The sequence below is a fragment of the Malania oleifera genome, chromosome 8, assembly GCF_029873635.1.
Source record: "Malania oleifera isolate guangnan ecotype guangnan chromosome 8, ASM2987363v1, whole genome shotgun sequence".
Taxonomy (NCBI): domain Eukaryota; kingdom Viridiplantae; phylum Streptophyta; class Magnoliopsida; order Santalales; family Ximeniaceae; genus Malania; species Malania oleifera.
Window position 1 is genome coordinate 103,828,314 of NC_080424.1, and position 27,673 is coordinate 103,855,986.

Genomic DNA, 27,673 nt, shown 5'->3' on the forward strand with positions numbered 1-27,673 from the left:
TTTCACTATTTATACTGCCAAATTCGTTGACGAGACACGTCACCTCATCGACGAGTCCTTTATTGAATTCGTCGATGAAATTCAGAGCAGTCCATTCTTCGCTCGATAGTTTCTCGTCAATGAAACCCTGTATTCGTCGACAAATTTCCTCATGCACTCGTCAAAGAAACCCTGTATTCGTCGACGAATTTCCTTATGCACTTGTCGACGAAACCCTGTATTTGTTAACGAATTTCCTGCCAATTCCTTGAAATTATTATTATTATTATTATTATCTCCAAAATGCGATGTCATCGACGAAGTCTACTGCCTCCTTCTGTTCTTGTTTCCATTTTCCTCTCTCTTTAATATTTAAATATCAGTATTTTTCGGGTCATTACAACTCTTGAGCATCATATTGATTATTTTGTGTTGAGCATTGATTGAGAAAACAGATACATCACTAAGCTTACACTATATTCATGCTATTGATGTGTTTGTGATTGAGCGCATTACTTGGGTACAAATTTGCTTTACGTGAAAACACTATTTCATTGTACAATTTGCTTGTAATATCTGAGTGTTTTTAGGCATGCCCTGAGGGGGTGGTAATCCAGCCCGGTAAGGATTGTGTGTAACGGTTGAGGTCAGCCTTTGAATTGACCTGATTTATATAGATGTCGCTCCACCCTTTAAGTGAGCAAGTTATAGTGGAAATCCTTGTGCTTGTCAACCAAGGCGGGGACGTAGGCAATTGACCGAACCTCGATAACACTTCTGTGCGTCACCCTTATTTTATTACTTTCTGGTGCATGTATGTTTAATTAAATTACTTTATTTGCTTTCTGGTATTCACTTTCATTACTTGCACTGGATTGACCATAGGGTTGTGAATATCCTGGTGTTAGGTGATTGACCTAGACCTTAAATTTAAAAATACCAATTCACCCCCCCTCTTGGGATTACGGTAAAACTAACATCTCTTAAAGTAATTAATCAACACAAAGATTATAGAGCAAGAGAAAAGTTGAGCACTTGAAATATGAATAAAAATGAAGTGTGCTTAAGAATGATATATAACTATTAAGATCAATCATAAAACAAGTCTTTGGACTTGTATTTATAGGATAAAATGGGCTACTAACTATTTTATGGCCGTTGGGCATTTAAAATAATAAAAAACTATGCAGACTAGCCGTTGGGGCGGAAATCCCGATGTAAATCGTAACCGTCGACTATTTTTCTGAAACCATCAAAGTCATTAACAAGAAAGTTGTGAGATTTTTTCTTAACTTTCCATAGACACCAAGATCACCCTTTTTGAATTTTTCTAGCAAAAGTTATGCCTCAAATACCAAAAAGTATTCAGGAAATTTGAGAGGTGCATAACTGAGGTTTTAAACCTAACTAAAAAGCCTTTTAATCACTTAAAACATTTTTGGACAAAAGTCTAAAAAATATAGAAAGTCTAATGAAGATTAAAACTTGTTCAAGTGAGTTTTTCCTCAAATATAAGATATCTTGATTTATAAAAACACAATTGAAAGATCATTTGATATCTTATATACTTAGAATGTCCTTTTACAAAAATATACTTAACTTTCTTAAAGTTTTAGGCCATTAATCATGCTTTGACAAAATCGATACCAAGTATAAAAATGTTATCAAAATTAAAATGTTAAAAACTTGACCCTTTGAAGTCATATTTTGAGTTTATGATTGTTTTTGACTTTAACTTTGAAAACTATGAATGTAAGTTTGTGACTTTAACACAATCCTATAAAATAAGTGTCGGGTAATGTTCAACTCTTGCTAAAAAATCATGCAAGAAACACACCTGCAAGAATTACAATATAGATTACCTCAAAAACTCTCTAAATACATATAAGGCTACATTAAATTTCCTTTGGTCATGCTTAAATCTTTCCGAGTATGTGTTTATTTGATCCTTCCTTCTTTCTTTATAAATTTTATATTTATGCGGAGAACATAAATGTAATTAATAATTGAAAGTTGAAAGGTGTCTAGATTTATTTAAATTAATTATGATGATTTATAAGAACATTTTAAAATACTTATAAGGATATTTCATGTAGGAATTTGAAATTTGAATTGTGCCCATTACTTTTAAGGAATTGAGTTTTTTTTTTTTAACAACAATGGTATCATTAGTTATAACTTTTTTTTAGAAAAATATAATATAAGAATAAAGTTTACATGTGTAAAAATTGATTCGAAAGGAAAAACTCTTTTTTTTTTGGGTACGACCCGGGTATCCGCCTACCGTCAACGACGTCCGTTTTACGATCCGTCGCACCGGCCAGCGACTAATCCCACGCCCGTGGATCCGGCCCCACATCACCACGAGGAGGGTAAACTAGGAGCCCAGGGGCGGAATCGAACTCGGGAGGCTCATTGCTGACCTCGTGAGAGGCACACCCGTAGTCCGCTCCACCACCTGAGCTACGCCCTGGGGGCTCGAAAGGAAAAACTCTTAATCATGTGCATTTGTGCAAATTGCAAGCTGATTTTCTAGTTAATTTTAATTTTAAACATTATTAACTTATTTTTAAAGGAAATACTCTTGACCATATCTCAACAAATTTCATTCCAAAAAAGAACAAAATAAAATTAATTTCCTTTTCTTTTCGTTCGTCGAGCACAATATTTGATCTAGAAAGAGATTATAATCTCGGCAATTACACAGAAGTCGAATATGTACAACGTCTAAGGAAGAGTGCCACAAAGTAGGCTAAACAAACTAATCAAGTTAAAACTAGTGAGCTAGGATTAGTGAGTATGCGGATGACTTCCCTCATGGTCGGCCTGGCGGAGCTCTCCTCCTCCACGCACCTCATCGCCATCTTGAACACATTCACGACGGCGGCGACTGGGTACCCGCTCAGCCTCGGGTCCACTATCGCCTCCACTACCGCCGCTGCGTCGGACGGCCCAGACATCTCCTCCGACGTCAATTTCCGGATCCATCTCACCATGTCCACCCCGTCCCCGAACCCCCCCACCGGCTTCCGCCCCGTTATCAGCTCCAGCAGCACCACCCCGAAGCTGTACACGTCGCTCTTCTCGTCCACTCGGAGCGTGAACGCGTACTCTGTTCCATTTTCAACACAAATTAATTAATCATCGCACTCAAGTACCAACATAAGCAGTAATGGAATGAAGATCGAGGGAGGGATATGAGACGACGAACCTGGAGCGATGTAGCCGTAGGATCCGGCGACTGAAGACATAATTTCCGCTGCGCCGGATTCTTGCAAGAACTTCGCCAGCCCGAAGTCCGCCACGTGAGCTTGGAGGTCCGAATCCAACAGTATGTTGTTGCACTTGACGTCCCTGTGAATGATGAGCGGCGAGCAGTCGTGGTGAAGATAGCACAGCCCCTTCGCTGCCTCCACCGCGATCCTCAGCCGAGTCTCCCACCGCAGGTGCGCCCCCTTCGCGCCGTGTAGAATCTCGCCCAAGCTCCCATTGGGCATGTACTCGTATAGCAACAAATTTGTTTCACCGTTCGTCACGTATCCCAGCAGCCTCACTATGTTCCTGTGGCGTATGCGCCCCAGCGTCTGTATCTCCGCCGTGAATCCGCCGTCGCTCCACCCGCTGCGACCACTACGTCCGCTCCCCCGCCCCGCCGCCCCTCGTACCACCTTGATCGCCACCTCCACACCGTCCGGCATCGACCCGCGGTACACGATCCCCGAGCCGCCTTTGCCGACCACGTTTTCTTCTTTCAGACATTCCAGCACGTCCTCCGCTTTGAATTCGAGTCGGTGGAAGACCGTGAGCTTCCAGGATTTTGATTTCTTGAGTTTTTTCTTTCTGATTATGTAGGCCACGGGGAGTGCTACGCTAACTATGGTGAAGATTATGACGACGGCGAGAAGCTTTGAGGTGTTGAACGAAGCCGTATGGTTTCGCTTCAAGTTTTCCACTTGGCCTTGCGCAGAAGGACAAGAAGTGCGGCGCGGGGAGCAGAGGTTAGGATTTCCGGCGAAAGAGCTGTCGTTGAAGACCAGGAACTGCCCACCGGTGGGGATTCTGCCGGCTAAGTTGTTAACGGAGAGATCGAGAGTCGTGAGGCTAGCCATGGTTCGAATTTCGCTTGGTATTTCGCCGATCAATTGATTTCTTGAGAGATTAAGAGTGCTCAAAATCTTGAGCTTATCGATCGCCTTCGGAATCGCTCCGGATAGACTGTTGCCGCTAAAATCAATTGAAGTCAAGGAGAGACAATTGCCGATAGAACCCGGAATTTCGCCGGTAACGTTGTTCGCGCTGATGTTAACCTTAGTGAGATTCCTCAGATTGAAGAGTTCTTCAGGAATTTCACCGGAAAATCGATTCATTTCGAGGGACAGAGACTGTAAACTCAGGAGATTTCCAACAGCCGGGGGAATCCTCCCGGCGATCCAGTTATAAGACACCGTGAGAATTCCGAGCGCTGCGGTCGAAATTTCTGCCGGAAGCTCGCCGGAGATGTAATTGTCGCCAAGCTCGAGCAAGGTCAGCGATGGCAAGGTGAGAAGCCCGGGGGGAATCGTTCCGTTGAGGAAATTCTTCGTCAATCGCACTCTGGTCAGCGATTTGCACTCGCCCAGTTCTTCAGGAATAGGTCCAAAAAAGTAGTTTTCCATCAAAATCAAGGTATCCAACTTACCTCCCTTGCACAAATCTCGAGGGATTGTTCCCGTGAAGTGGTTAGTTGTAACGTCCAGCTTCTGGAGCTTCCCGTTTTGGCCGAGATTCGCCGGCAGCTCAAAAGTGAAGTTATTCTCCCAAATCTGTAGCACCTCAAGATTTGGAAGATCACCGAAGAACGACGGAAGAGGACCCTTGAGATGATTCTTGAACAAGTTGATCAACGTTATATTTTTCAGCTCGGAGAAACTCTCCGGTATTTCTCCTGTGAAATCGTTGATTGAGAGATCGAGGGATTTCAAGCTCACTAAGCCGGACAGCTCCGGAGGAAGGTGACCTGAAAGCCTATTGATCTGAAGAAACAACGAGTCTAGGTTCTTCAAACGGCCAAAACTCGCCGGTATCTCGCCGGTGAGATTACAGTAAGCCAGATCAAGTTTCTGCAGCAAGTTCAACGAACTTAACTCAGCCGGAATACCACCTTCATACGCATTAAAGTACCCGAGGTACAGTTCCCTCAGGTTCGACAGCTGGCTCAAACTCGCCGGAATCCTGCCAGATAGGTTGTTACCATTCAATCCGAGGTACTCCAAGCTCTGCAATTCCGAGTATGCAACCGGAATCTCGCCGGAAAAGTAGTTCCCGCCGAGTTGCAAATGCTTGAGTTTCTTCAGCCTCCTTATCTCCACAGGCAGTGGTCCCGAAAAGTTGTTATTGTAAACGTCGAGAATCTCAAGTTCCGTCATTCCCGCCGCGATGCTCCTGGGGAAGCCGCCATTGAAGTTGTTGTTGGAGATGTTGAGGAGTCTCAGAGAAGTGAGGTTGGCCATCTCCGCCGGAAGTTCCCCGGTGATGTTGTCGCTGACAATGGTGAGGTTGACGAGGCTGGTTAGTAACCCAATATCGGGAGGAATCGAACCGAAAAGAGGCACAAAAGACACGTTGAGAGATACCACCCGGAAGTCGCCGTCGCACGAGACGCCGGAAAAAGAGCAGTGGGCGGCAGGAGACCGCGAGGGATTCCAGTCGTTGAGGCCGCCCGAAGAAGCAGTTGGCGCAACCATCGCGGTCTTGAGCTTCATGAGTGCGTCAAGGTCTGTGTAGGCGTGGGAGGGTGAAGATAGGATGCAGATGGAAACAATGTGGTGTACAAGAAGTGGAAGAAGAACATTACGCAGAGAGACCCTGATCATATCTTCTTCCCCGCTCTCGACGGAAAAAGGAAAGGGATGAAGGAAAGGAATGTAGCTCTGCGAGTAGGTAGCGTCGGGAGGTAGAGGAGGAAGAAGAAGAAGAAGAATTAAGCAGCGTATTGTTCGAGAAGAATCGAAGGGTCCGAAAGAGAGAGGAATGAGAATCGAACTAGAATGAGAGGGAGAGGGAGAGGGAGTGGGTGTGGGTGTGGGTGTGGGCGTGGGAAAGTGTAGATTTGCTGCATAGCTGCTGCCTGCAGATGCATGCGTGATTTCCAAGTCATTAGCCAGGACACAGATGGAACCTGAGTTTTAAGGGTAAGTTTGGATCAACGAAAAAAGGGGAGGGAAAAAATTAAATAAAATTTAATTGCAACAACATAAAATTATAAATATGCAATTATCATTAAGTATGATTATTATAATTTTTTTGTATTATAAAATTGTTTTTTTTTATTTTTTAATCATGTTTATTAATAATTATTTGATTGAATGACAGAAAAATGAATATTTGTTCAATCTTTATTTTAATTTGTTTTATTTTAATATTATTAATTAGAAATTTTTAATTTTTAGTTTATATTTTTATTTATTAATCTTATATTATTTATATTTATAAAGAACAATCCTTAAAATTTGTATAGAGTTTAAAGAAATTTGCAATATCAAAGCAATAATATAAATTATTCTTGTAAAGTTAAATCTGATAGTATGATATTTTTTGTTTTCTAAAAATTTTGTATTTTTTATATTTTTATTTTTTAATCATGTTTATAGAGGATTATTTAATTTAATGATAAAAATGAACATTTATTCACTCTTAAATTTAATTTGCTGTATTTTTAAAAAATATTAATTTCTATTTTAAATTTTAAATATTTTTAATTTTCATAATTATACCAAATGGTCAAATTTTAAGGAATTTACAATTTCAAAAAAAGGACACGAATAATTATATAATTTTTTTAAAAAGTAATTATTTTAATTTTCATAAATAATTTTTAGTAATTTACTTACACTCATATATTAATTTATTCAATAAATTTTGTAATTATTATTTTTTTATTTTTAAGTTAGATAAAACTTTTCACCCATGATAAATTTAAGACTCATAGGACTTAAGTTTTAAAACTTATAATTTTTTATTTCAAATAATATCTTAATACGGTGTTTTGGTCAAGTGTTAAAAGGATTTTAAAAATTAATTTATTTTCTTTTGTAATAAAGCTGAGACTTCTCTTAATTGGTATTGAAATTAGGAATATTTTGTTACAAAATAATAATTTTAAAATTTAAAAATTGTATTCTTAGTTTTATAATGTTTTCTTTTTTAATTGTTGGAGAAGTAACAGTAATAAGGTATTTTAAAATTTTGAAAAAAAAAACCAAAAATCGAAAGAAAAATCCTTTTGTGGTATGAAAAATGAAATATTAAAAAATTAAAATGTTAAAAACTAAAGTCTATTTTGGTGAAACTTATGAATTGAATTAACAATTATTTAAAGAATTAAAAATGTAATATATTCCGATTATATTAATGTCTGAGGTGGGCCATGGAGGGTCTGGGCCTGGGGCTGTACTCGTCCGACGGCGAGAGGGTGCAGGTTTGAATGACCAGCGCATGATAATCGTACCGCACCCGCCCATCTCTCTGGCCTCCGCCCCCGTGTCAGGACGGCCAGCTGTATCTCTGACCTGCAGGCGATTCGACGTCATTTCTGCAAAGTTGCATCCATAATCTTTTTTTTTTTTAAATATAAATGTGGGTATTTGATTTTGTTTTTGTCTTACATGATTCATGAACATGGTTTAGGGATCGGCGAGGGATGAATGTGGACGGGGGTGGGGTTAAGGCTATCCCACCCCAAAGTAAGTTTGTGTCTTTTCCCAAACGGCAGCTTTGCCCCGTTCAGGCTCTGCTGCGATTTGGCTGCACGCAAAAAGTCTACTCGTTTTGTTTTGCTCTCTGCATAGTCCGTATTCGTCCGGCACGTGTTCACGGACTCTGTGTGTTCTACTGTTCTCCATTGATCATGTGTGTGGTCCACGGTTCAATATTAATTAAGGCATTTTTTTTTTCTTATGAATTTTTCCTACGACTGCAAACAAGTATAGACTGAGTGTCGTGATTGTCACAGCCTTTTCCGGCGTTATTCCGATCAGCCCCGGCGGCTTCCCGTTCGCGTCCTTCAGCCTCGACAACTCCCCTTGCACCGCAACGTTTAGAATCTCCTTCGTCGTGAAATCAAACGCCGTGACGCGGCCGCCAGCTGCCTCAATCCAACTCGCGATCGCGACCCGGCGAGGCGGCTGTCGGGAGTGCCGCCTTCGAAGAGGCAGAGGATTCCTCTGGCATCTTTACGCTCGGCGCTGCGGTGGTTGAGGACCATGTCGGCTAGTGCTTTGATTCCTCTCTGGTTCAGGGGTGTGATTAATGACTTCAGCACATCCTTGGTTCCATATCAATACTGCAAACAAGGTTTTTTTTTTTTTTAAACCTTAAAAAAAGGTTTTTATCTTTTTGAATGAATATCTTTTTCTCTTATAATAATTATTCATGAATTCAAATGAGCACTATATATATATATATATAAAAGCATAAGAGACATTCCAAGCTGGGCTAAATAGATATGAATGCGGTATGCACTTTACGCAGAGAAGAATAAAAGCATATATGCAGGGGAGAGTGAAAATGGGCATTTGTTCTGCCTCACAAATATTAATTAATATGTACTAGAAAAGGAAGAACAAGTTCCGTGAGAATTCTGAATTACAATCTCTTCAAGTGATGAGTGATTTATGGAATAATTAAAGATGCATATGCATGGCTGCCTACTCTTTTTTTTAATTAATTTTAAAAATAGTTGAATTAAATATGATTTAGTGTTTGAATAGAATGAATTTAAAATAAATTATTATGTGTGCTCCGCAACTTTTTTATATATATATTTTAATTTTTTTTAAATTAATAACAAAGAATTAAAATGGCATAAGATATTTTAGGATAGTTTTAGATAATTATAGGAATATTTTAGAATAGTTAGGAGTAGTGAGTAGTTTTAGGAATGAATTTGATATAATTATGATGTTCTATTTAGAAACATAAATTTTAATTTTGAATTTGAATTTAGATAGATTTATATAAATTTTAATATATTTTTATATTATATCTTATTTAAAATTAATACAAATTTAAATATAAGGTATCTTTACACATAGGTAACATTGTATTTGGAAGCAAAAATTTTGAACTTTGGATTTAAACTTGGATTTAGATTTGAATAAATTTAATTATAATTTTATATTATATCTTGTTCAAATTGAATATAACTTCACTTCTAAAATATTTTTAAATATAGATATTTTAAAATAGTTGTGAGTAGTTAAAAGAATATTATAGAATAATTATTGATTAATTATAAAGATAAATATGATTTTTTTATTAGAAAAAACATAAAAAAATCTCCTTCATACTATTAAAATTTTAATTAATATAAATTTATACGTTTATTTGCCCACAGATTCAAAATTTAGTTTTAAAAGTCACGTTGCCAAACGCAAGACCTTAAGTATATATATATATATATATATATATATATATATATATATATAAAATTATATAATATACACACAAGTGTGCATGATTAGAGTTCCGAGTTCTGATTCTGTACTCAATTGAGGATGAGTATATTTAATTAATAGTTGGTGGAGGTAAGTGTTGGTTTTTGTGGAAGAACCCGGTTCGTACACTTGACTGCTACTACTTTTCTCACCCTGAAGCAGAGTAGCTGCAGCTATGGGCACATGCCAAACAGGGCCTAGCCTTTTTTACTTCTTGTGGTAAAAAGTTACATTCACATGCCAAACAGAGCCTAGTGCTTTTTTACTTCTTGTGGCAAAATGTTACATTTACATGCCAAACAGAGCCTTTTCAGTTTTCACAATTTTTGGGACTTCGCGATGAAAGAAGAGATTGATAGAAATACGATGGACTCGGCGGCTGCCAGCCCCCATGCATCTTTCCCCATGCAACTCTCTCTCTCTCTGCAATGACGAATTCTGATCAATCAAATGAAGCGTTTAGGAAGCAACGGTCATATTCGTCTGTTCAGATAATTATATGGGGCGTTCCTGTGAAGTTTTTTCTCGATTTATTATATTAAATAATATTTTATTTAAAAAAGTATTTTTCAGAATAATGCTCACGTAATCTCTTTCTCTTTAGTCCAGTTAGATTTATCACGGACAGGACTTTCGGTGGTAATGCGGGGCATTGTTTTTGCGTAAATTTAGCTAGATGAAACAATAAGTTTTGCTTCAAAAATAATCTGTAAGCTGACGTGTGGCAAATCTCGCTGAACCATTCAACGAGATTTACTTCGGTCCTTCAACAGTCTTATCTCTTTCACTTTTGTACACGAACAGAGAGCAGAGGGCTACATAGACACAATGAGACCGGAGAGGAGTGCAGGTAATCGTTGTCGAGGGCAGAGGGCAAATTACAGAGGCCGGACATGTGTCAGGTGACCATTGCTTGTCGAACGGTCCTCATGAACGTTGAAGAGTACCTATATAAACGGAGGAGATAAGGTAAGTTAAAATATATATCATTTGCTCATTTATTTTGAAATTAAAATTCATATTTTTGATTGAAAAGTTTATCAGTTTAATTGATCAAATTACCTTATAAATTACTACATAACTCCTTCAATTTGCTGATTGAAGGCTTCGTTTGAAAACGCTCAAATTTAAGATTAGGATTTGTCTTGGTTCATTTCATTTGTCATGTGTTATGTGAAATTTAATTTTTAGTATGCTGTAATGTAGTTTTATTAAGATAAGTTTTTCTTATCTGTATGCTGTAATGTAGTTTTCTTAATTTCAATCGTATGCTGCATGTCGTAAGGTTAGGATTTTTCTTGTAATTTTTAAGATAAGTTTTGATATTATAATTTCGATAATTCTATTTGTTACAAAATTGCAATTTTTGAATACTATATTTGTTATGTTGCTTAGATTTTTTATTGTATTGATTTGTTATTCATTGATCAACTTTTCTAAAATTACATGGTTTTATATGTGTTGGCCCGATTGAATGTCTAGAGGGGGGTGAATAGACTTTCTTCACGGAAGTGTAACTTTCTACAACCAAAAAAATCTTACAAAGAGCAAGTGTATAAAGTTGCTGTGTAAAGATGCAGGAAATCTCAATAATAATAAATAAGATATGAAAGAAGAGAAGTTGAACACAAAGATATTTACGTGGTTTGGCACCCCGTCTACGTCCATGCCTTGAGACCAGCTCAAGGATTCCCAAAATCCACTATAATCCTCCTTCGGGCGGAGAAGCCAATACACAGTAGCTCACAAAGAGTTTTTAACAAGGTGCTCACTTAGAGACACCCAACAATAGCTCACAAAGAGCTTTTCCTTACAAGAAGTAGATAAGAAATAAATGTAAACTTGAATACTCCCTTTGAATTGATTACAACAATAAAAACCTTACTCAATGTCCTCTTGTTAATAGAGTAGAAGCAAGACTCAGAACAGTAAGAAGAGGGCAAGTGAGTGTATAACCAAACCCTAGAAGATACCAACACTAATGAATGATTTTCTTACAATATAAACTTTCTTGGTAAGGAATAAATGCTATTTACTCCTATTTAAACATCAAATGGGCGAGGGTAAAGCTGGAGAGCCGTTGGGCATTTATGAATATAAGACAGGGGTCAAACTAGCCGTTCTGCGGCATTTAATGTTCGTTGCTGCCTGACGTTCGTCGACGAAGTCCGACCTTCGTCGATGAGCTCTTCAGTCAATTCGTCGACGAAGCCCTGTGTTCGTCGACGAGTTGCTGTTCTGAATTCAGGTACCTCTTGGTATATTTTCGTCGATGAGAACCCTGTGTTTGTTGACGAGTTCTTTATTATATTCGTCGACGATGCCCTGTGTTTGTCGACGAGTTGTGGCTCTAAATTTAGATGCCTCTCGGTATCTCTTCGTCGACGAGAACCTTGTGTTCGTCGACGAAGTTTGTGTTACACTTGTCGACGAAGCCCTGTGTTTGTCGACGAGTTCCTTCTTATGATTTGTTCTTTTAAGTACAAAGAAGGTCCTTGTCCATCTGGAGGTTTCTTTTCACACTTTTAAATAACTTTACTTGTATTTTGTTGTGCGTGTGTGATACGCCCATTTCTTCCTCTTAGTTTTGAGTTTTACTCTATATACAAGATATTTACAAGATGGTCTCTCTCTCATTCTCACATTCATTTTTCAGATGACTTTGTCTATTGTGTATCGTTCATGAATGCGTTGAGAGGCTTGTGCTTTTGGTCATGGTATGAGTTGTTTTGACTGTTTATTGGTTCAAATGCCGTTCTGTATAACTGAAACATGACTTAGAGAGAAACGTTAGTAACCTTAAGAACTGCTAATGGGTTGTTGTCATCAAAATACGGTAGGAATGAAAGACCCTTAACAACTTGGTCTAACAATATGCTCTCCAAAAATATCTATATATCTATCCAAAAATCATATGACTTTTACTAATTATTATTTTTATACATTTTAAGAAAAATTTGACATTTAAAGGTTTTCATTATTAATAATATCATATAGTATAAATATATAAGTAATAAGTAATTCTGACAAATTATTCTAACTTTTAAATTTTAAAATATCTTATAACTCCATATTTTGTTGTGTTGGAGTCAATAGACGCTAAGCTGGAGACACGCCTGAGGAGATAAATGACACGTTGCAAGCTGGAGCCATTTATCCACCATTTAATTTAAATAGATGAAACTTCTCTTTTTGATTAATTGTATTTAATTGTAATTGATTCCAAAGCCCTATAAATAGAGAGCTGTGGAGTTGTGAGATGTACACAAGAGAGGCACAGAGAGCAAAGAGAAGAAAGAGAGGAGGAAGAGTGAGAGAAAGAGAGGAGAGTTGCATTTTTACGATGATTTTAGTGAATTTGTGGTGTGCTCTGTGGACGTAGGTTAATATTGATCGAACCACGTAAATTTCTAGTGTTTATAATTTTCTAATTGTTCACAGGATCCTAACAAGTGGTATCAGAGTCCGATTGGAGCAGGAAAAGCCAGATTGGAGTTGTACACCGAAAACAGAGTTATGTCCAGTGGCTTAGAATTATTTTTTGAGGCCACAATCACCTTCACCTCGTCGAGAAGAAGCCAACAGTGCAAGCCGGAGCTCGAAAGGAGCTCAAACGAAGCTACGTGCGCCACTATGCGCCTCATCGGAGCAGGACGCCTCCCCACCCGCCAGGCATGCGCCGGTGACCTGCTGCTCACGTGCCACACGCTCGTCCACATGTCTTCCTCGCCTAAACTGCCTCAGCCCGACCCAGCAACCCGACTCCGATCCGTTGACCCGAGCCGAATACTCACTTAGACCGGACCAACCCGAGACCTAATCCGCACCTGACCCGAATCAGTATCTGACCCGGCCATGTCAGCGGCGCCCTATCAGCGCCACGTCAGTGATGAGTCAGCCGCTATGTCATCTGCCACTTTAGTTGGTGGACCCCACCGCCACGTCCGCAGTGGACCCCACAACCACGTCAGCAGGCGAACCCCACTGCCACGTCAGCACTCTGCCATGTCAGCGTTGACCAGAACTTTGACCGGGCTTTTCGAAGTCGTTTTAGGTCCATTTTTCGAACAACTTGAACCATTTCTAGTTTTTGACCATTCCAGATCCAACCGTACTATCCATTTGAGCTAATTCCATCTATAGATCAGCAAATCGAGATGTCGAACGAAAAGAGCTCAAAAATTGAAATGTTCAATGACAACAATTTCAGTTTTTGGAAGATGCAAATAGAAGATTATTTGTTTGGGAAGGAGTTGCACTTATCATTGAAGGGCAAGCCAGCATTTATGAACGAGGACGAGTCGGAATTGTTTGATTGAAAAACTCTCGGAGCCATCAGAATGACGTTGTCAAAGTTTGTGGCATTTAGTATCAAGCATATATCATCCACCAAGTTTATGATGGATGCGCTTTTTGTCACGCCCTAAACCCCGAAACGGGACCTAGGGGTGAAAATATAATCTAATCTGTCCCTGTATCCGATAAAACATCCAAAGATACAGTATAATGGATGAGGGTCCGACCCCGAGGGGTTCCCAGGCACCCTAAACATATCCAAACACAATCATATACGCAGCGAAAAAATGTCATCTATATACACATATGTAGTACCATACTAGAGTCTATACAAGAGCAGAACATGATTCTATAAAAACGTACAAACTGGGTGCCCAACACATCCTAAAATGGCAACCCACCAAAGATACAGTCCTAGCACTTACCAAGCGTCAAACGTAGTACACCGGCCACTACGCTCCCTACACCAAGACGCTAGTTCCGGTTACTCGAAGGACCTATAAAAATGTACGTACAGCAGGGGTGAGACACCTCTTAATAAGGAAGAACACAGGTTATATCGGTGTGTAGCATTTAAGTGTTATCATGATGCAACATACATGCAGTTGAATGCAATCCAGTACTATTTTATACAGTGCATACACGCACACACAGCACATGATCAACAATCCCGGTGTCGTCACACCCTTCGACCCGAAGCCGATCTGCCACAATCCGGCGTTGGCCTGTAGCCAACCCGCGAAGCATGGCGCCATCGGCACATGGCTAGTCCCCAAATCCTATGGCATTATACCGGCGCTAACTGGTGGATCCACACCCTTCGGCCTGATCTACCGGAATAGGCTCACGCCCTCGGATATAGAGCCGAACACTCTTGCAGGCGATAAACACACGCCCTCAGATATAGAGCCGGACATTTTTAGTACTTGGAACAATTTCGGAACCACATTCCTACTAACATTTCAACATATCACACACACATGCATGCTCATAGAATCAAATAAATCACACCCATTTGGTAATCTAAATCATGATTTTTCAAACAAATACAGTTTAAACAAAGTCAAGAAATGGTCATTCCAATAACATAGTATAAATCAACATATACCCTCGATTTTCAACAAAACCAGGGATGCAGCCCGTCGCCCCCTTTTTCCTAAAATTGTAATAATGAAAATCCATAATTTTTCCCGTTAGATTCCCCCAAATGAGTAGCCAAAACACACACAGGACCGTGAACCATAGTTCTACCGAGTCCGATTTAAAAAATAACCAATATAAACACAGTTTCCCTTACCTTTTCCCAGAAAAATAAATCCCGAACTCCGAGACCCCTAAACAGCGAACCGAGTTCCAAAACCTACAAATCACAATACATAATATGCTCACAAGATAGTTACTTGCAAAACTACTAGATCAGAATTGAAAACCGAGTCTTACCTCGATTTTACGCCGAAACCCGAAAATCTCCGAATCGAGATTCTGATCCGTAGAAGTTGTAGAGAATCCTTCCACGATCCTCGTGGTAACTTTAGCTTTTCGATTCCATCAACGATCGGCGAAGAAATCTAGAGAGAGAGATAAAATCTAAGTTTCTTAATGAAGAAGTAAAGGAAATTTCTATTTATAGCCCTTTGACCCGGCCCAATTCGTTGACGAAAATGTGCCTTCATCAACGAATCTTCCACTGACTTCGTTGACGAATCGGTGGCCTCGTCAACGAAATTGAGATCACCGGTTTTCCCGAGACTGCTCGGCTTCTCCTTGTCGACGAGAAGAACAAAGGCTTTGTCGATGAAATATGGCTTCGTCGACGAAATCTGTCAAAATTTCAATTTGCCCCTCTCTTTATTTATTTAAATTCAGTTATCACGGTTCGGGTTCTTACACTTTCTAATATATACGAGCAGCCATCAGTCGCTAACAAGGTACATCTCATGAAAAGATTATTTACTATGAGCATGTTTGCAGGTGAAAGTTTTAGTAGACATTTGAATAATTTCAACGAGTTGTCGGATCAACTCACCTCAGTCGGGATAATATTTTGATAATGAGATTCGTGCCCTACTGATTCTCAGTCAATTGCCCGAAAGTTAGAATGGTGTTATTACTGCAATCAGTAGTTCCGCAAGAAAATCAAAGCTTGTGTACGATGAGGTCGTCAACATGATTTTGACGAAGAAAATCAGAATGCAGTCAAATCATGGCTCCACTTCGAGTTCAGCCTTGAACATGGAAAGTTGAGGTAGAGGAAACAAGCATGGACGATCAAACAACCGTGGCAGATCTAGGCCCAGGTGGTCTAAATCCATAAATCCCAGAGGTTCTCAAGACACAGGTTCCCAGAGCACAAAAATTATTAAGTGTTGGAACTGTGGAAAAAATGGTCATTACAAGAACTAGTGTAGAAGTCTGAAAAAAGAATACGAGACGAGGGCAAAGACAAAAGCCAATGTTGCTTCAGAAAATGATGATTTGTTGATCTGCTCTTTAGAGAGCAAAAATGAGTCTTGGGTGTTAGACTTTGGAGCTTCATTTCATACCACTTGCAGTAGAGATTGTCTAGAGGAGTATACATCAAGTAATTTCGGTAAAATATATTTGGGCAATGGTCAACCTTGCGACATTGCCGGTAAGGTGACAGTGAAGATCAAAATGAATGGGTCAGTATGGAGATTGTGTAATGACCCGAATAATAATGGTACTTAAATAATAAAGAGGGAAAGAAATGGAAGCACTTTGAGATGTAATGACCTAAGAGAATTTATCAGTTCCTTATTAACGAACACAGGGGATTCATTGACGAGTGTACAAGAGGGACTTGTTGACGAATACAAGTTTCGTTGACGAGAAGATACCAAGAGAGGATTTTTGGAAGTCTGAAATTCGTCAACGAATGTGCAGGTTCGTTAACAAATTTTCTACAAAACTTGTCGACGAGGTTACGTGTCTCGTCGGCGAATTCGGTTCTATAAATAGTTGAAACTTGGATTTTTACGCAGCAAATTCACAAAAACGCTCTCTTTCTCTCTCTCTCTCTCTCTCTCTCTCTCTCTCTCTCTCTCTTTTCTCTCTATGGTCTCTCCCTCTTCTCTCTTCGATTCCGGCCCTGTTAGTCGCTAGATCGATGATTTGAGGCTACCACGATGCTCCTGGGGAAGTTCTTTTCAAGTCCGCCAGAGTGGATCATCGGTGGGACGAAGTTGAATTTTATCCCAGATTCAAGGTAAGGTCTTTTTGTTAAAATTTGACTTTCCAACAGTTGTAAGAAATGTTGTAAATGTAGAAATAGTAATATTTTATTCTGGGATATATGAGTTTTCAAGGTGTTGAATGGAGAACCCTGTGGGTGTAGGACCCGTCATAGTAGGAGGATTTTAGTAGGAATCAGGTAAGGAAAATATGCTATGCTATGCAGCTCTAGAATGATTTTCAGTATGAAACGTATATTTGTACCAGGTTGTTATTCACAACAGAACTTTATATAGTTTATTAATTATGAATAATATGTTTTAAATTATTGTGTGGCTTGAGAATATAGATATAGTACAGAAACATGTTTTATACTATTTTTCTGAGTTATGTTTTACATAATATACAGACAATTGATATGTTTTACAGTAATTACATAATACCATGATTATACAGTTTACAGTACCATGACATACAGTTTTATAGTTCATTTCAAAAATACAGTTGATATAGATACAGTTTATCACAGCGTCATGGTTGATACAATTATTACAGAATCATGGTAAAACAAATAGTTGTATATAGAGATGTATTATATAGTATCAGACCCTAATTGAGCATTATAGATACAGTTTACAGAGTACGGTACCGTTGCTATATACAGAATAGAGTGCAACCACCTATTTAGATAATACGTGGTAAGTAGGTTAATGAAATGCCCACGTGTGGACAGACTCCCTATTAGATATGAGTTGAGGAGGGCTAATCAGACTGATGGAGTATAGGAGTTTATCCTGGTTGGCCAACTAGGATAGATCCCGCTTACGGGCCGCACAACCCTATAATGAGGGGTTAAATCATGACATACAGTTATCCATCCAAGAAAGTTTTAAGCTATTATTATGTATGTACAGTTTCACAGAAGTAAGGAATATATATATATATATATATATATATATATATATATATATATAAAGTATTATGTATAGAAACCTAAAATACAGATATTGTTGACTTAACTGGACTTTTCAATCCTATTTTGATGATAACAAAATGAAGAGCACTTTAACATATAATGTTAAGTGATGCGTTTTAGGTAAAAGAACTCTTAAGGTTGATAAATTGAAGCTCAATGTTAATATAGTGAAAGCGCCTCAGAATATTGAAGGCAATGAATAACAAATGAAGAAGCTTAAGGGCAAGCAAACTCAAAGTCAAAAGTGAACCTCAAAAGGCTGAAGGAGGTTGAAGGATTTAAGAAGACCATAATTAGAAGAACTGTTGTAAGTATTTCAAAACCAAGTGTCATTTAGATATGTAAAGCTCTTATAAATTCAAAAGAAACTAAGAAACACTTTGTTTTAAAGAGCTTAAAACATGTTTTTAAAATTAAAGTAACAAAGGTCTTAAAGGAAGGAAAGTGTTCAAAATAAAAATTGAATTTCTGATAAGCAGTGCACCTGACAGATGACTGTCTGTGTATGGACAGACGACTGGCAAGTTAAAGGGTTTAATAAAAGTATTTTGGGTTTAAATTTTAACTATGACAGATGACTGCCATGTCATGGTAGACGACTGCCACGTGGAGCAAATTTTAAATCTCAAAGGGAAGCTTCTTTTAAAATTTTGAATTTCAAAATTTAATCAACAATTTAATTTTTTTTTCAAAGTTTACCTAATTTGATATGGACAACATCTTTCAAAGTTTTGAATTTCAAAATTTAATTAACAATTTAATGTTTTTTCAAAGTTTACCTAATTTGATATGGATAACATCTTTCAAAATTTTGAATTTCAAAATTTAGTCAACAATTTTAATGTTTTTTCAAAGTTTATCTAATTTGATGTGAATGTTGATCTTTCAAAATTTTGAAATTCAAAATTAAATGTTTTTTCAAAGTTTACCTAATTTGATGTGGAAGTTGATCTTTTAAATTGCCTATAAATACCTCTTTGGGTAATGAAAAAATACAATACTTGAAAACACAAGAAAAGAGAGAAATCAGACAAAATTTGAAATTCATCTTGTGCTGAAATTCTTCTGAAGTTCTTCTTTGCTCACATCTTTTGCTGGAGAGGAATTCTACGTTTCTGGTAGATTGAAAATATCAAAGTTCGGTTCCGGGTTGCAATTCCATTTCTCTTTTAAACGAACCATTGGTGACTTCTAAAAACTTTAGAGCTTCATATATTCTATTTTGCTTTTGTTTTTTGAAGTACAATTTACATTTCAATTTGTATAACCTGCTCTAAATTTTGGGAGTATTTTTTTTTACGCAGAATTTATATTATATTCTTGTAGATTGTGACGATTCCAGGTTTGCTGGATCGTTGGCTAGGCGAGGGATTATCGCTTAGAAAGGTGCTGCTCTAGCCTTCTGAAGGAGTGTATAAAGGTATTGTTCCACCCGGTAAAGGAACAGGTTTAATGAATCCTTTGGTGGTTTTGCCAAAGGCGAGGACGTAGGCTGTGTTGAAGCCGAACCTCGTAAAATCCTGTGTCTCACTCTCTCTTTCCCTTACTCTTTATTTTCAGCATATTTATATTGCGTGGATGGTTTAAATTTGAAATCATATACACTACGTTTATTTGGAAATCAAACAAACTTAAAGTTTAATTTTGATTTGAGTTGCGGAAACCGAAAGGGAGCACGTTGGTTAAACCATACTTTGCAGAAACCATACGGGAGTACGTTACTTGGTTAAAACACCTAAAGAAAATTAACTAAGAGTTTATTTGAATTCTGAATTTTGGGAAGAGTGTGAATGTGTGGTTGTAAATCATATGAAAGAAGCAAATTTATTTTAACAAGCATATCATTCAACTACAAGGCTTGATTCATATTTATAAGGCATACATAAACAAACAACCATCCTAATTTCTTACTACTGTATATCTTAATTTTGGTTTGGTTGTTTGCCTTCAAATTGTGTTTGGTTAGTTTGGATAGTGTGATTAATTGAAAGGTTGATTGGTGATTTAGTTGTTTAAGTGCTCGTGTTGTTGAATGTATAAAAGAAACCAAGTTATTGTGTGTTTGACAAATTAAACAAACAAGTAAAAGAATTAGATAAATAATAAAAGAAGTTAAGTATTTTTAAAAGGGATTAAAAAGAAAGTTTTTAAATTCCCAATTCACCCCCCTCTTGGGAAGCTATCCTAATTTCAGATATGTTAAGCAACATGAGAAAGGTGGTGGTTATATTATTTGTACTATATTTACAGATTCAGTTATACGTGATTATATAGAAATAGATGTTATCAGTATTGTAACTCATTTGCCACACACTAGCAATAACATATTTCGTCTTACTGAGCGTCGTCTCATCCCATTACTTTAACAATTTTCAGGTGATCCAGGTAGGTGAGCAGATCAGGCTCGCAGATAGAGGGGCTTCAGTACTGCCCTGTCAATAGAGTGAGTATTTTTGGGAGTATTTATGTATAACCCTAACCCAATTGAAGGTATTTTGGGAAACAATCATATATGTATATTTTGAAAAATATTTTAGCACTCAGGTATTGTATATTTTCTTGATTGTGTTTGTATGAATTCCGCTTCTCGGTGTTTAGGTTGATGGTTTGGTTTAATCTAGTTGGTATCAGAGCATTATAAATTTTACAGTATAAAAAAAAAAATCAGAATTGGAAAATATATAGCAGATCGTTATAGACTGAGAGATGTCAGATATATTCCAGACCTGAGGAAGAATTTGATCTCAGTCGATCAATTGGCAAATGAAGGATATAACACATCTTTCATTAGTGATGAATAGAAGATTTCGAAGGGTGCATTGACAATTGCTCGAGGTAAGAAAAGTGGTACTCTTTATTAACTCCTGATGCATGCATGTCTATTACAATTGCTACAGGAAATGATGATAGTAACTTATGACATCAACGACTTGGACACCTGAGTGAGAAGGGACTCAGGGTGATGCACTCAAAGGGTAAGTTGAGTGATTTACAGTCGATGAAGATCGACACATATGAGGATTGCATATTTGGGAAATAGAAGAGAGTCAGTTTCCAGACAAACATCAGTATCCCAAAGAAGGAGAGACTTGAGCTAGTCCATTCAGATGTATAAGGACCAACAACCATTTTGTTCATAGCTGGAAAACATTATTTCGTCATGTTTATCGATGATCATTCACGGAAGGTATGAGTTTACTTTCTAAAGTATAAATCTAATGTTTTTAATGCTTTTAAAATTTGGAAAGTAATGATAGAAAACGAAACTAGTTTGAAAATCAAGAAGCTGAGAACAGATAACGGTGGTGAGTATGATGATACCGAGTTCAAGAAATTCTGTTATGAGTATGGTATCAGAATGGAAAGAACTGTACCAGGTACACCTCAACACAACGGCGTAGCCGAGCGGATGAACAGAACGTTGACAGAAAAAGTCATAAGCATGCGTATGCAGTTAGGCTTGCCAAAAATGTTTTGGGCAGAAACAGTTAACACAACAGCTTATTTGATTAATAGGAGTCCATCAGTACCATTGGACTATAGTCTATCAGAAGAAATATAAAGTAATAAAGAGGTAAGACTTTCACATTTGAAAGTTTTTGGTTTTGTTACATATGTACATATCAATGATCATGTCAGGAATTAGTAGGATTCGAAATCCCGAAAATGCACTTTCATCGGTTATGGTGGTGATGAATATAGGTATCGTATTTGGGATGACGAAAACAAAAAGGTGATTAGAAGCAGAGATGTGATTTTTGATGAAAATGTGATGTACAAAGATAGACACACAATAGAATCTACAGAGTCTAAAACAACCTTTGTAGATACGGATGATGTTTTAGAAGGTGCAAGGACACGTCAGCATAACAACGAGAATCCTCAGCAGAATACCGAGATTCCTTAGGCAAAGGAACATGTGGAGCAGATTGTTGCACCACTTGTAAGAACTCGAACAGTGATATAGATAATTAATTAATTAAGAGAGGGGTAAATTGGTAATTAAGCAAGCTTCGTCGACGAAGCCAGAGTTTGTCGACGAAATCTTTGTAGCTCTCGGCGACGAAGTGCAGAGTCTCGTCGACGAGGAGTGGCCGGGTCAAAGGGTTATAAATACATATTTTCATTACTTCTTAGTTAAGAAAACTCAAATTCTCTCTCTATCTCTCTAGAAACTCAACCTACTCTCTATCTCTCTAGATTTATTCGCCGTATGTAACGGAAATCGTAGATCCAACGTTACCACGAGAATCAGGGAAGGATTCTCTACAAGTTTTATGAATCGGATTTTCTTTTCGAGCATTCTCGAGTTTTGGCCCAAAATAGAGCTAAGACTCGATTTTCAGTTCTGATTTGGTAGTCTTGTAGGTAACAGAGTTGTGAGTGAGTTTTGTATTGTGGGTTGTAGGTTTTGGAATTCGGTTCGCGGTTTAGGGGCCTTGGAGTTCGGGATTTGTCATTCGGGAAAAGGTAAGGGGATTCAGTTTATGCCAGTTATTTTTTAAATCGGATTCGGTAGAACTGTGGTTCATGATCTTATGTGTGTTTTGGTTACTCATTTGGAAAAATCTAACGTATAAAACTGTGGATTTTTCATGTAACAGTTTTTGGGAAAAAAAGGGTACTGGACTACTATCCATGGTTTTGTTGGAAAACCTTTGGTATACTGTGTTATGTATTGTGTTAGGGATGGTCGTGCCTTGACTTTATTAAACTGTATACGTTTGGAAAATCATGATTTATAGATTACCAAATAGGTGTGGTTTGTTTGGTTATATGAATATGCATGATTGTGTTTTGATGAAATGCAATAGGAACTGAGCTCCAAGTTGTTCCAGGTACTGAAAGAGTGTCCGACTTTATATTCGAGGGCGTGAGCCTTACCGGTTGATCACCGAAGGGTGTGGATCCACCAGTTTGTACCGGTATGATACCATGGGAGCCTGGGCTTAACATGTGCTGGGGACACCTTGTATCACGGGCCGGCTACGGCCGACGCCGAGTATCGCGGGTTGGGTTTAGGCTGAAGGGTGTGACGACACCAGGTTGCTTGATCATGTGTGTGTGTGTATGCACTGTTTTGAAACTGTTTTGTGAAAGTACTAGAACTGCATTTAACTGTGTATGTTTTGATGTCATAACAATACTCAAATGTCACACACCGATATAACCTGTATCTGTCTTACTGAGAGGTATCTTACCCCTGCTGTACGTATATATTTTTCAGGCCCTTTAGGTAACTGGAGCTAGCTACCTGGTGTTGGAGCGTAATGTTGGTGTACTGCGAGAAGTACCTGGGTAACTCCTAAGCTTATATTGGGTGGTCTTTTGGAGGTTTGGACCGCCACCCAGATTTGTGTTGTATTTTGTGGAGTTAGACTCCTTTGTATAGACTTTGGTATGATACTGTACATTTATAGAAAAACTTATCTTCCGCTATGTTTCCGTGGTATATGTGAATGTGTATATGGTGCCTGGGTACCTCAAGGGGATGGACCCTCATTCATTGTACTGTGTCATCGGTGATTTGTATGATACAGGGACATAATTAGGTTACTTATTCACCCTCGAGTCCCATTACTAGGTTCGGGGCGTGACAAGTAAGATTTAAATGATAGCACAATCGAATGTTGACACGTGGTAAGCAAATCTCGCTATTTGGTCCAACGAGATTTGCATAGGAAAAAAGCTGGTCTTGACACGTGACAAATCTTGCCGCTTGGTCCAACGAGATTTGTTTAAATCTCGCTGGATCAAACATCGAGATTACGTGAGCGTCATTTTGTGAATAATTTTTCCGAATAGAATATTATTTAATATATTATTTTAAAATAATAACAAATTGGAAAAAAACTCCGTCCCTTTGCCTTCGGGTATGGAGAAAATATTTGTTGGTCTTTGTACCCATAAAATAAATTATTTATTAATTTAGGTTGCATCAAAGTTTAGATAATTAATCAAAATCTTATCACTTATTTAATATTATTACATAGAATTATAATGATAATAATAAAAAATAAACAATCAATTTTATTTATATTTTTGAAACTTCTACAAAGTAAAAAATCTTAACTCAACTCATGGTCATTTTTGTTCATGACTTAAATAAAATATAAGGAAGCTTAGTAAAATATTTTAAATACAGAAAACTAATAATTAGAAAATATTATGATGGAAATTAATTTTAGTTATTATATATTTTTTTAAACTCTTTTTTGTGCTTCAAGAATAATTTTATTTTACATGAAAATAGAAAAAGGTAAACATGGTTTTTTGAATGATTATTATTATTATTTTAATTTTTAAAAATTTTAAGGCACAACAAGTCTTAAGGTGGTGGGGCATAACCCTTTTGAGAATTTATTTTAAAGATAAAAATAAATAAATAAATAATATATTTTTAAAGAATAAGAAAATCACAAATATAATGTAAAAAAAAAAAAATTATATATACCTTACAACTTAGTTGTTGATCATTAAAAAATTACTAACTTAAACACATTATGTAACTCTCAATTATTTTGAAAAGGTTGAAGTTCAAACGTTTCAAAAATCAACTCATGTTAAGAATCATACACCTAAAATGCGTACTCAATTAAAAAGGCTGTGTAAAAAGCGTGCTTCTTGTGAAAATACATAAGCTTCAACATATAATGTATCAACCCTTTTAGAATTTGGTATTCTAGATTGAACCTTCAGGCCTTTTAAGCATGTCTTATCTTGTGGTGAGTCTCGATTGGGCCTTTAAAAACACTAATTAAATTAGATAATTTAGTCCACAAATTCAAGTTTGAATATTGGAATAACATAACAATAAGCACCGGAAATCATCAAATTTAATTATTTTTAAAACATAATTTTTTAATAAAATAATTTTACACCATACGTACTGTTATATTTCTTAATACCAAAAAGGCAACTCCCCAAATTTACTCTAATTTTTTGAATGCTCAAAACAATCCTATAACTTTACCCCTTAACTATTTTCTCCAAACTTGATTCAAATTAAAATACCCTTCAAACTCTTGCCTATTTTCTTTACAATTCTTTTTTAACATTAATAAGAACAAAAATAATCTGGGAACGCTTAAATTTAATTCTTCAATATATTAAGAACCTTTCCCAATAATAATGAAAAGCAAAACAAGGAAAAAACATGAAACAAAAATAAATAAATAAATAAATAAAGCAGCAGCAGCAGAAGAGCAATAACATGGTAATATGTACACCTTTTTTTTTTTTTTTCCTTCCCCTGTAAAATATGTGCTTGGGCTAACTAGAACAACAAAGGGGTAATGCAGAATTAGGTCCGAGCCATACTAAGAAGAGAGTTCTATTCTATATGCACATTTCTGCAGTTTATCATTCTGCTTGGAGACTAGTGATTGTAAATGAAAAGGCGCATGATGAAATAGCTGACCACAAAAAGACCTGTGACAGATATTGCCATAAGACGATCGGCGTACCAATGTAATTCAGCTGAATTCAACACCTCATAAAAATGTGCTCTGCGAACTAAAACGATGAGAAGCAGAATTGTGCGTAGAATGTGAAGAATTTCCACCATAAACTCCCCATGTCCCCTGCGCAGGAAACCAGAAAAAAAAAAAGTCGAGAGAGATTGCTTAGTGAAATTAAATTGGGATCATAGGCTTTGCCTCTTTTTTTTTTGGGGTCATACTGCAACACGGGCTCAGGTGGAATACTCTGACAGCGTGATGCAGTGTGGGATCCAGACAGAGCATGTCAGCTCAGCTGGGCTCGTGTTGTTAAGCATTTTCCCAAAGTTAAAAGGGTGTGAATCCAATTTTCTTCAAATAACGAAAGCAGAAAAAGTATGCAAATTTTATCTCACACATACAAGTCATAAATCAACCAGTAGCGATGCCACACAAGGAGAAGCCTGTGGAGTCGAAAGAGAAGACTGAAAACAAGAGCAATCATCGCACCCATTATAGTGACCACGTCGAATGTGGAAACCTTAAGGCTCAATTCTTGCAGATCGAACGCATTGTCCTGATAAATACAAGGCAAAACAAATGCAATAGTGGCAAGGTACCCCAGCAAAGCCATAACATGACACCAAAGAGTCGCATGATCCTCTCCAACCAGTTGATCTCCTCCGCCATCACCCATCTGATTTTGTTCCATTGACCTGCCTCTTAATTCCACAACAAATATTTTGAAATGGGCATTAACAATAAAACTATCGAATACAACAAATGCTAATGGCGGATACAGACAAACAGAATGGCTTTCCTAACACATCATTATCTTGCTTTAGCATTTCGAATGGTCAATGACATTTTTCTTGGAATATGGATCAGATTTGAATCCTTAATCCTATAACTAAGCCAATATTATTGAATTATATAGGCATAAAGAAACACTTTGTAAATCAGACAAGTTTTTTTTATTAAAGGAAAACTAAAACCCAGAAAGCTCACTTCTCCACTAAATGATTATATACCATTATGAATCTGTAACAAGGGAACAATGCAGCATCCATTTTCATCAAGCATTGATCTTCACTTGTAGCTTTCTCCAAACATTGTAAAATGGATCACCATCAATTTTTGACTGGACTTGCATGAGCCCCATGCATTCAGAATAGCCAGAGCTAAGTCAATAGGGAGAATTGGGGAGAAATTTTACAGGAGATGATTCAAACCAATTTTTTTGCCCAATTGAATATTGAAAAAAATAAGGAAAGGAAAAGGAAAATTGAAGAAAATTGTTCAACCTATTCATATCACTAAAATTATTTTTTCATATATATAACTCAGACTCTACAGTTAAATAACTTTCTTAAGATCTATCCGAAAGAAGAACAACGATGGAAATTAAGATTTTTATTTTAGTTTGGAAAATTTTGGTTATTTTATGAATTTGATTAATTAAGTTTACTTTAGGGACATGGTTTTAAAAAGGGGTCATGGGTAATATGATGTAACGGTCATCAGGTCATACCGCAACGGCAATATTTTTTTTTTTTTCACGCTCATCACGCCCAAATTCAAGAATATGCATGGAATCTTCTAAAACATGTTTTTTTTTAATGGATTTTGGATACTCTTATTCAACCTACAAAAACTCTTTAATAGGCAACATGATTTTTATTTATTAATTTTAGTGTGCCATTTGCAAAAAAGTCATATTTTTCATGTACTTTTCACTACTTTAATGATTAAAAAAATTTGAAATATAATTGAAATTGACAACCAATAAATTTGAGACATAAAATGAGTCTACACACACACATTTGAAATTCATTACAAGTCTTTACTCTATAGATTGACTTGTTGGCTCTTCATAGTCTCCATCTCTACTGCCACTTTTTGGGTTTGAGATTAAGAATCATCCTCACACCTTTGTGAAATAGATCCTGAAGCTTTGTGCTGAAAATCCAACTGAAAAATGAGCTGCATAATCTCTTCTTTAACCATATCTTGGATCATATCCGTGGTTCATTACCCATTGGTTGGGGCTAGGGCTGGGGTCAGCTTGGCTGGGATAAGGATTTTTGGATCATAATAATTTTAAGGTGGTGGAGGTGGATATTAACTACTAGTTTGTTCATCTGATTGTGATGAATCATGTAATCCAAGTCTCCAAAACTACAAACCACATCATATGAATCTTCTTTGCCTTTATCACGTAATTTATATATGGTCATTTGTAAGAGTTTTAGGGGTCTTTTAGCATGTAATTTAGTTTTAAGGCAAAAAATAGTGACCTCTCTTGAGGTTTGGCAAAA

General features: G+C 37.1%; 2 protein-coding genes and 1 long non-coding RNA gene across 24 annotated transcripts in view; 1 reads left to right on the forward strand and 2 right to left on the reverse strand.

The window, feature by feature from the left end:
- Positions 1-2,582: 2,582 nt before the first annotated feature.
- Positions 2,583-6,143, reverse strand: LOC131161452 (receptor protein kinase CLAVATA1). Its single transcript, XM_058117204.1, has 2 exons — positions 3,191-6,143; positions 2,583-3,091 (listed from the first exon to the last, which is right to left on the reverse strand). Exons 1-2 carry the CDS (start codon positions 5,829-5,831, stop codon positions 2,745-2,747), a joined length of 2,988 nt encoding a protein of 995 aa, XP_057973187.1. The 5' UTR covers positions 5,832-6,143; the 3' UTR covers positions 2,583-2,744.
- A 1,037-nt stretch (positions 6,144-7,180) lies between these two features.
- Positions 7,181-23,355, forward strand: LOC131161455 (uncharacterized). The gene is made up of 5 exons (XR_009138472.1): positions 7,181-8,310; positions 10,257-10,421; positions 19,243-19,336; positions 20,293-21,103; positions 23,144-23,355. It is a non-coding gene; the product is annotated as an uncharacterized LOC131161455 (long non-coding RNA).
- LOC131161453 (uncharacterized) overlaps positions 10,033-27,673 on the reverse strand; it is a 29,561-nt gene continuing 11,920 nt past the window's right edge. For 6 of the 22 annotated variants that reach the window (XM_058117215.1, XM_058117206.1, XM_058117214.1 and 3 more), the window contains 2 exons: positions 25,778-26,077; positions 25,082-25,499 (listed from right to left, as the gene is read on the reverse strand). In XM_058117215.1, the coding sequence (XP_057973198.1) occupies positions 25,295-25,499; positions 25,778-26,067 (495 nt within the window). In that variant the 5' untranslated portion in view covers positions 26,068-26,077 and the 3' untranslated portion in view covers positions 25,082-25,294. Of the gene's footprint in view, positions 10,400-14,021; positions 14,246-25,081; positions 25,500-25,777; positions 26,497-27,673 lie in introns of those variants that run through there. The other 16 variants (XM_058117218.1, XM_058117217.1, XM_058117216.1 and 13 more) reach the window with 11 other exon arrangements.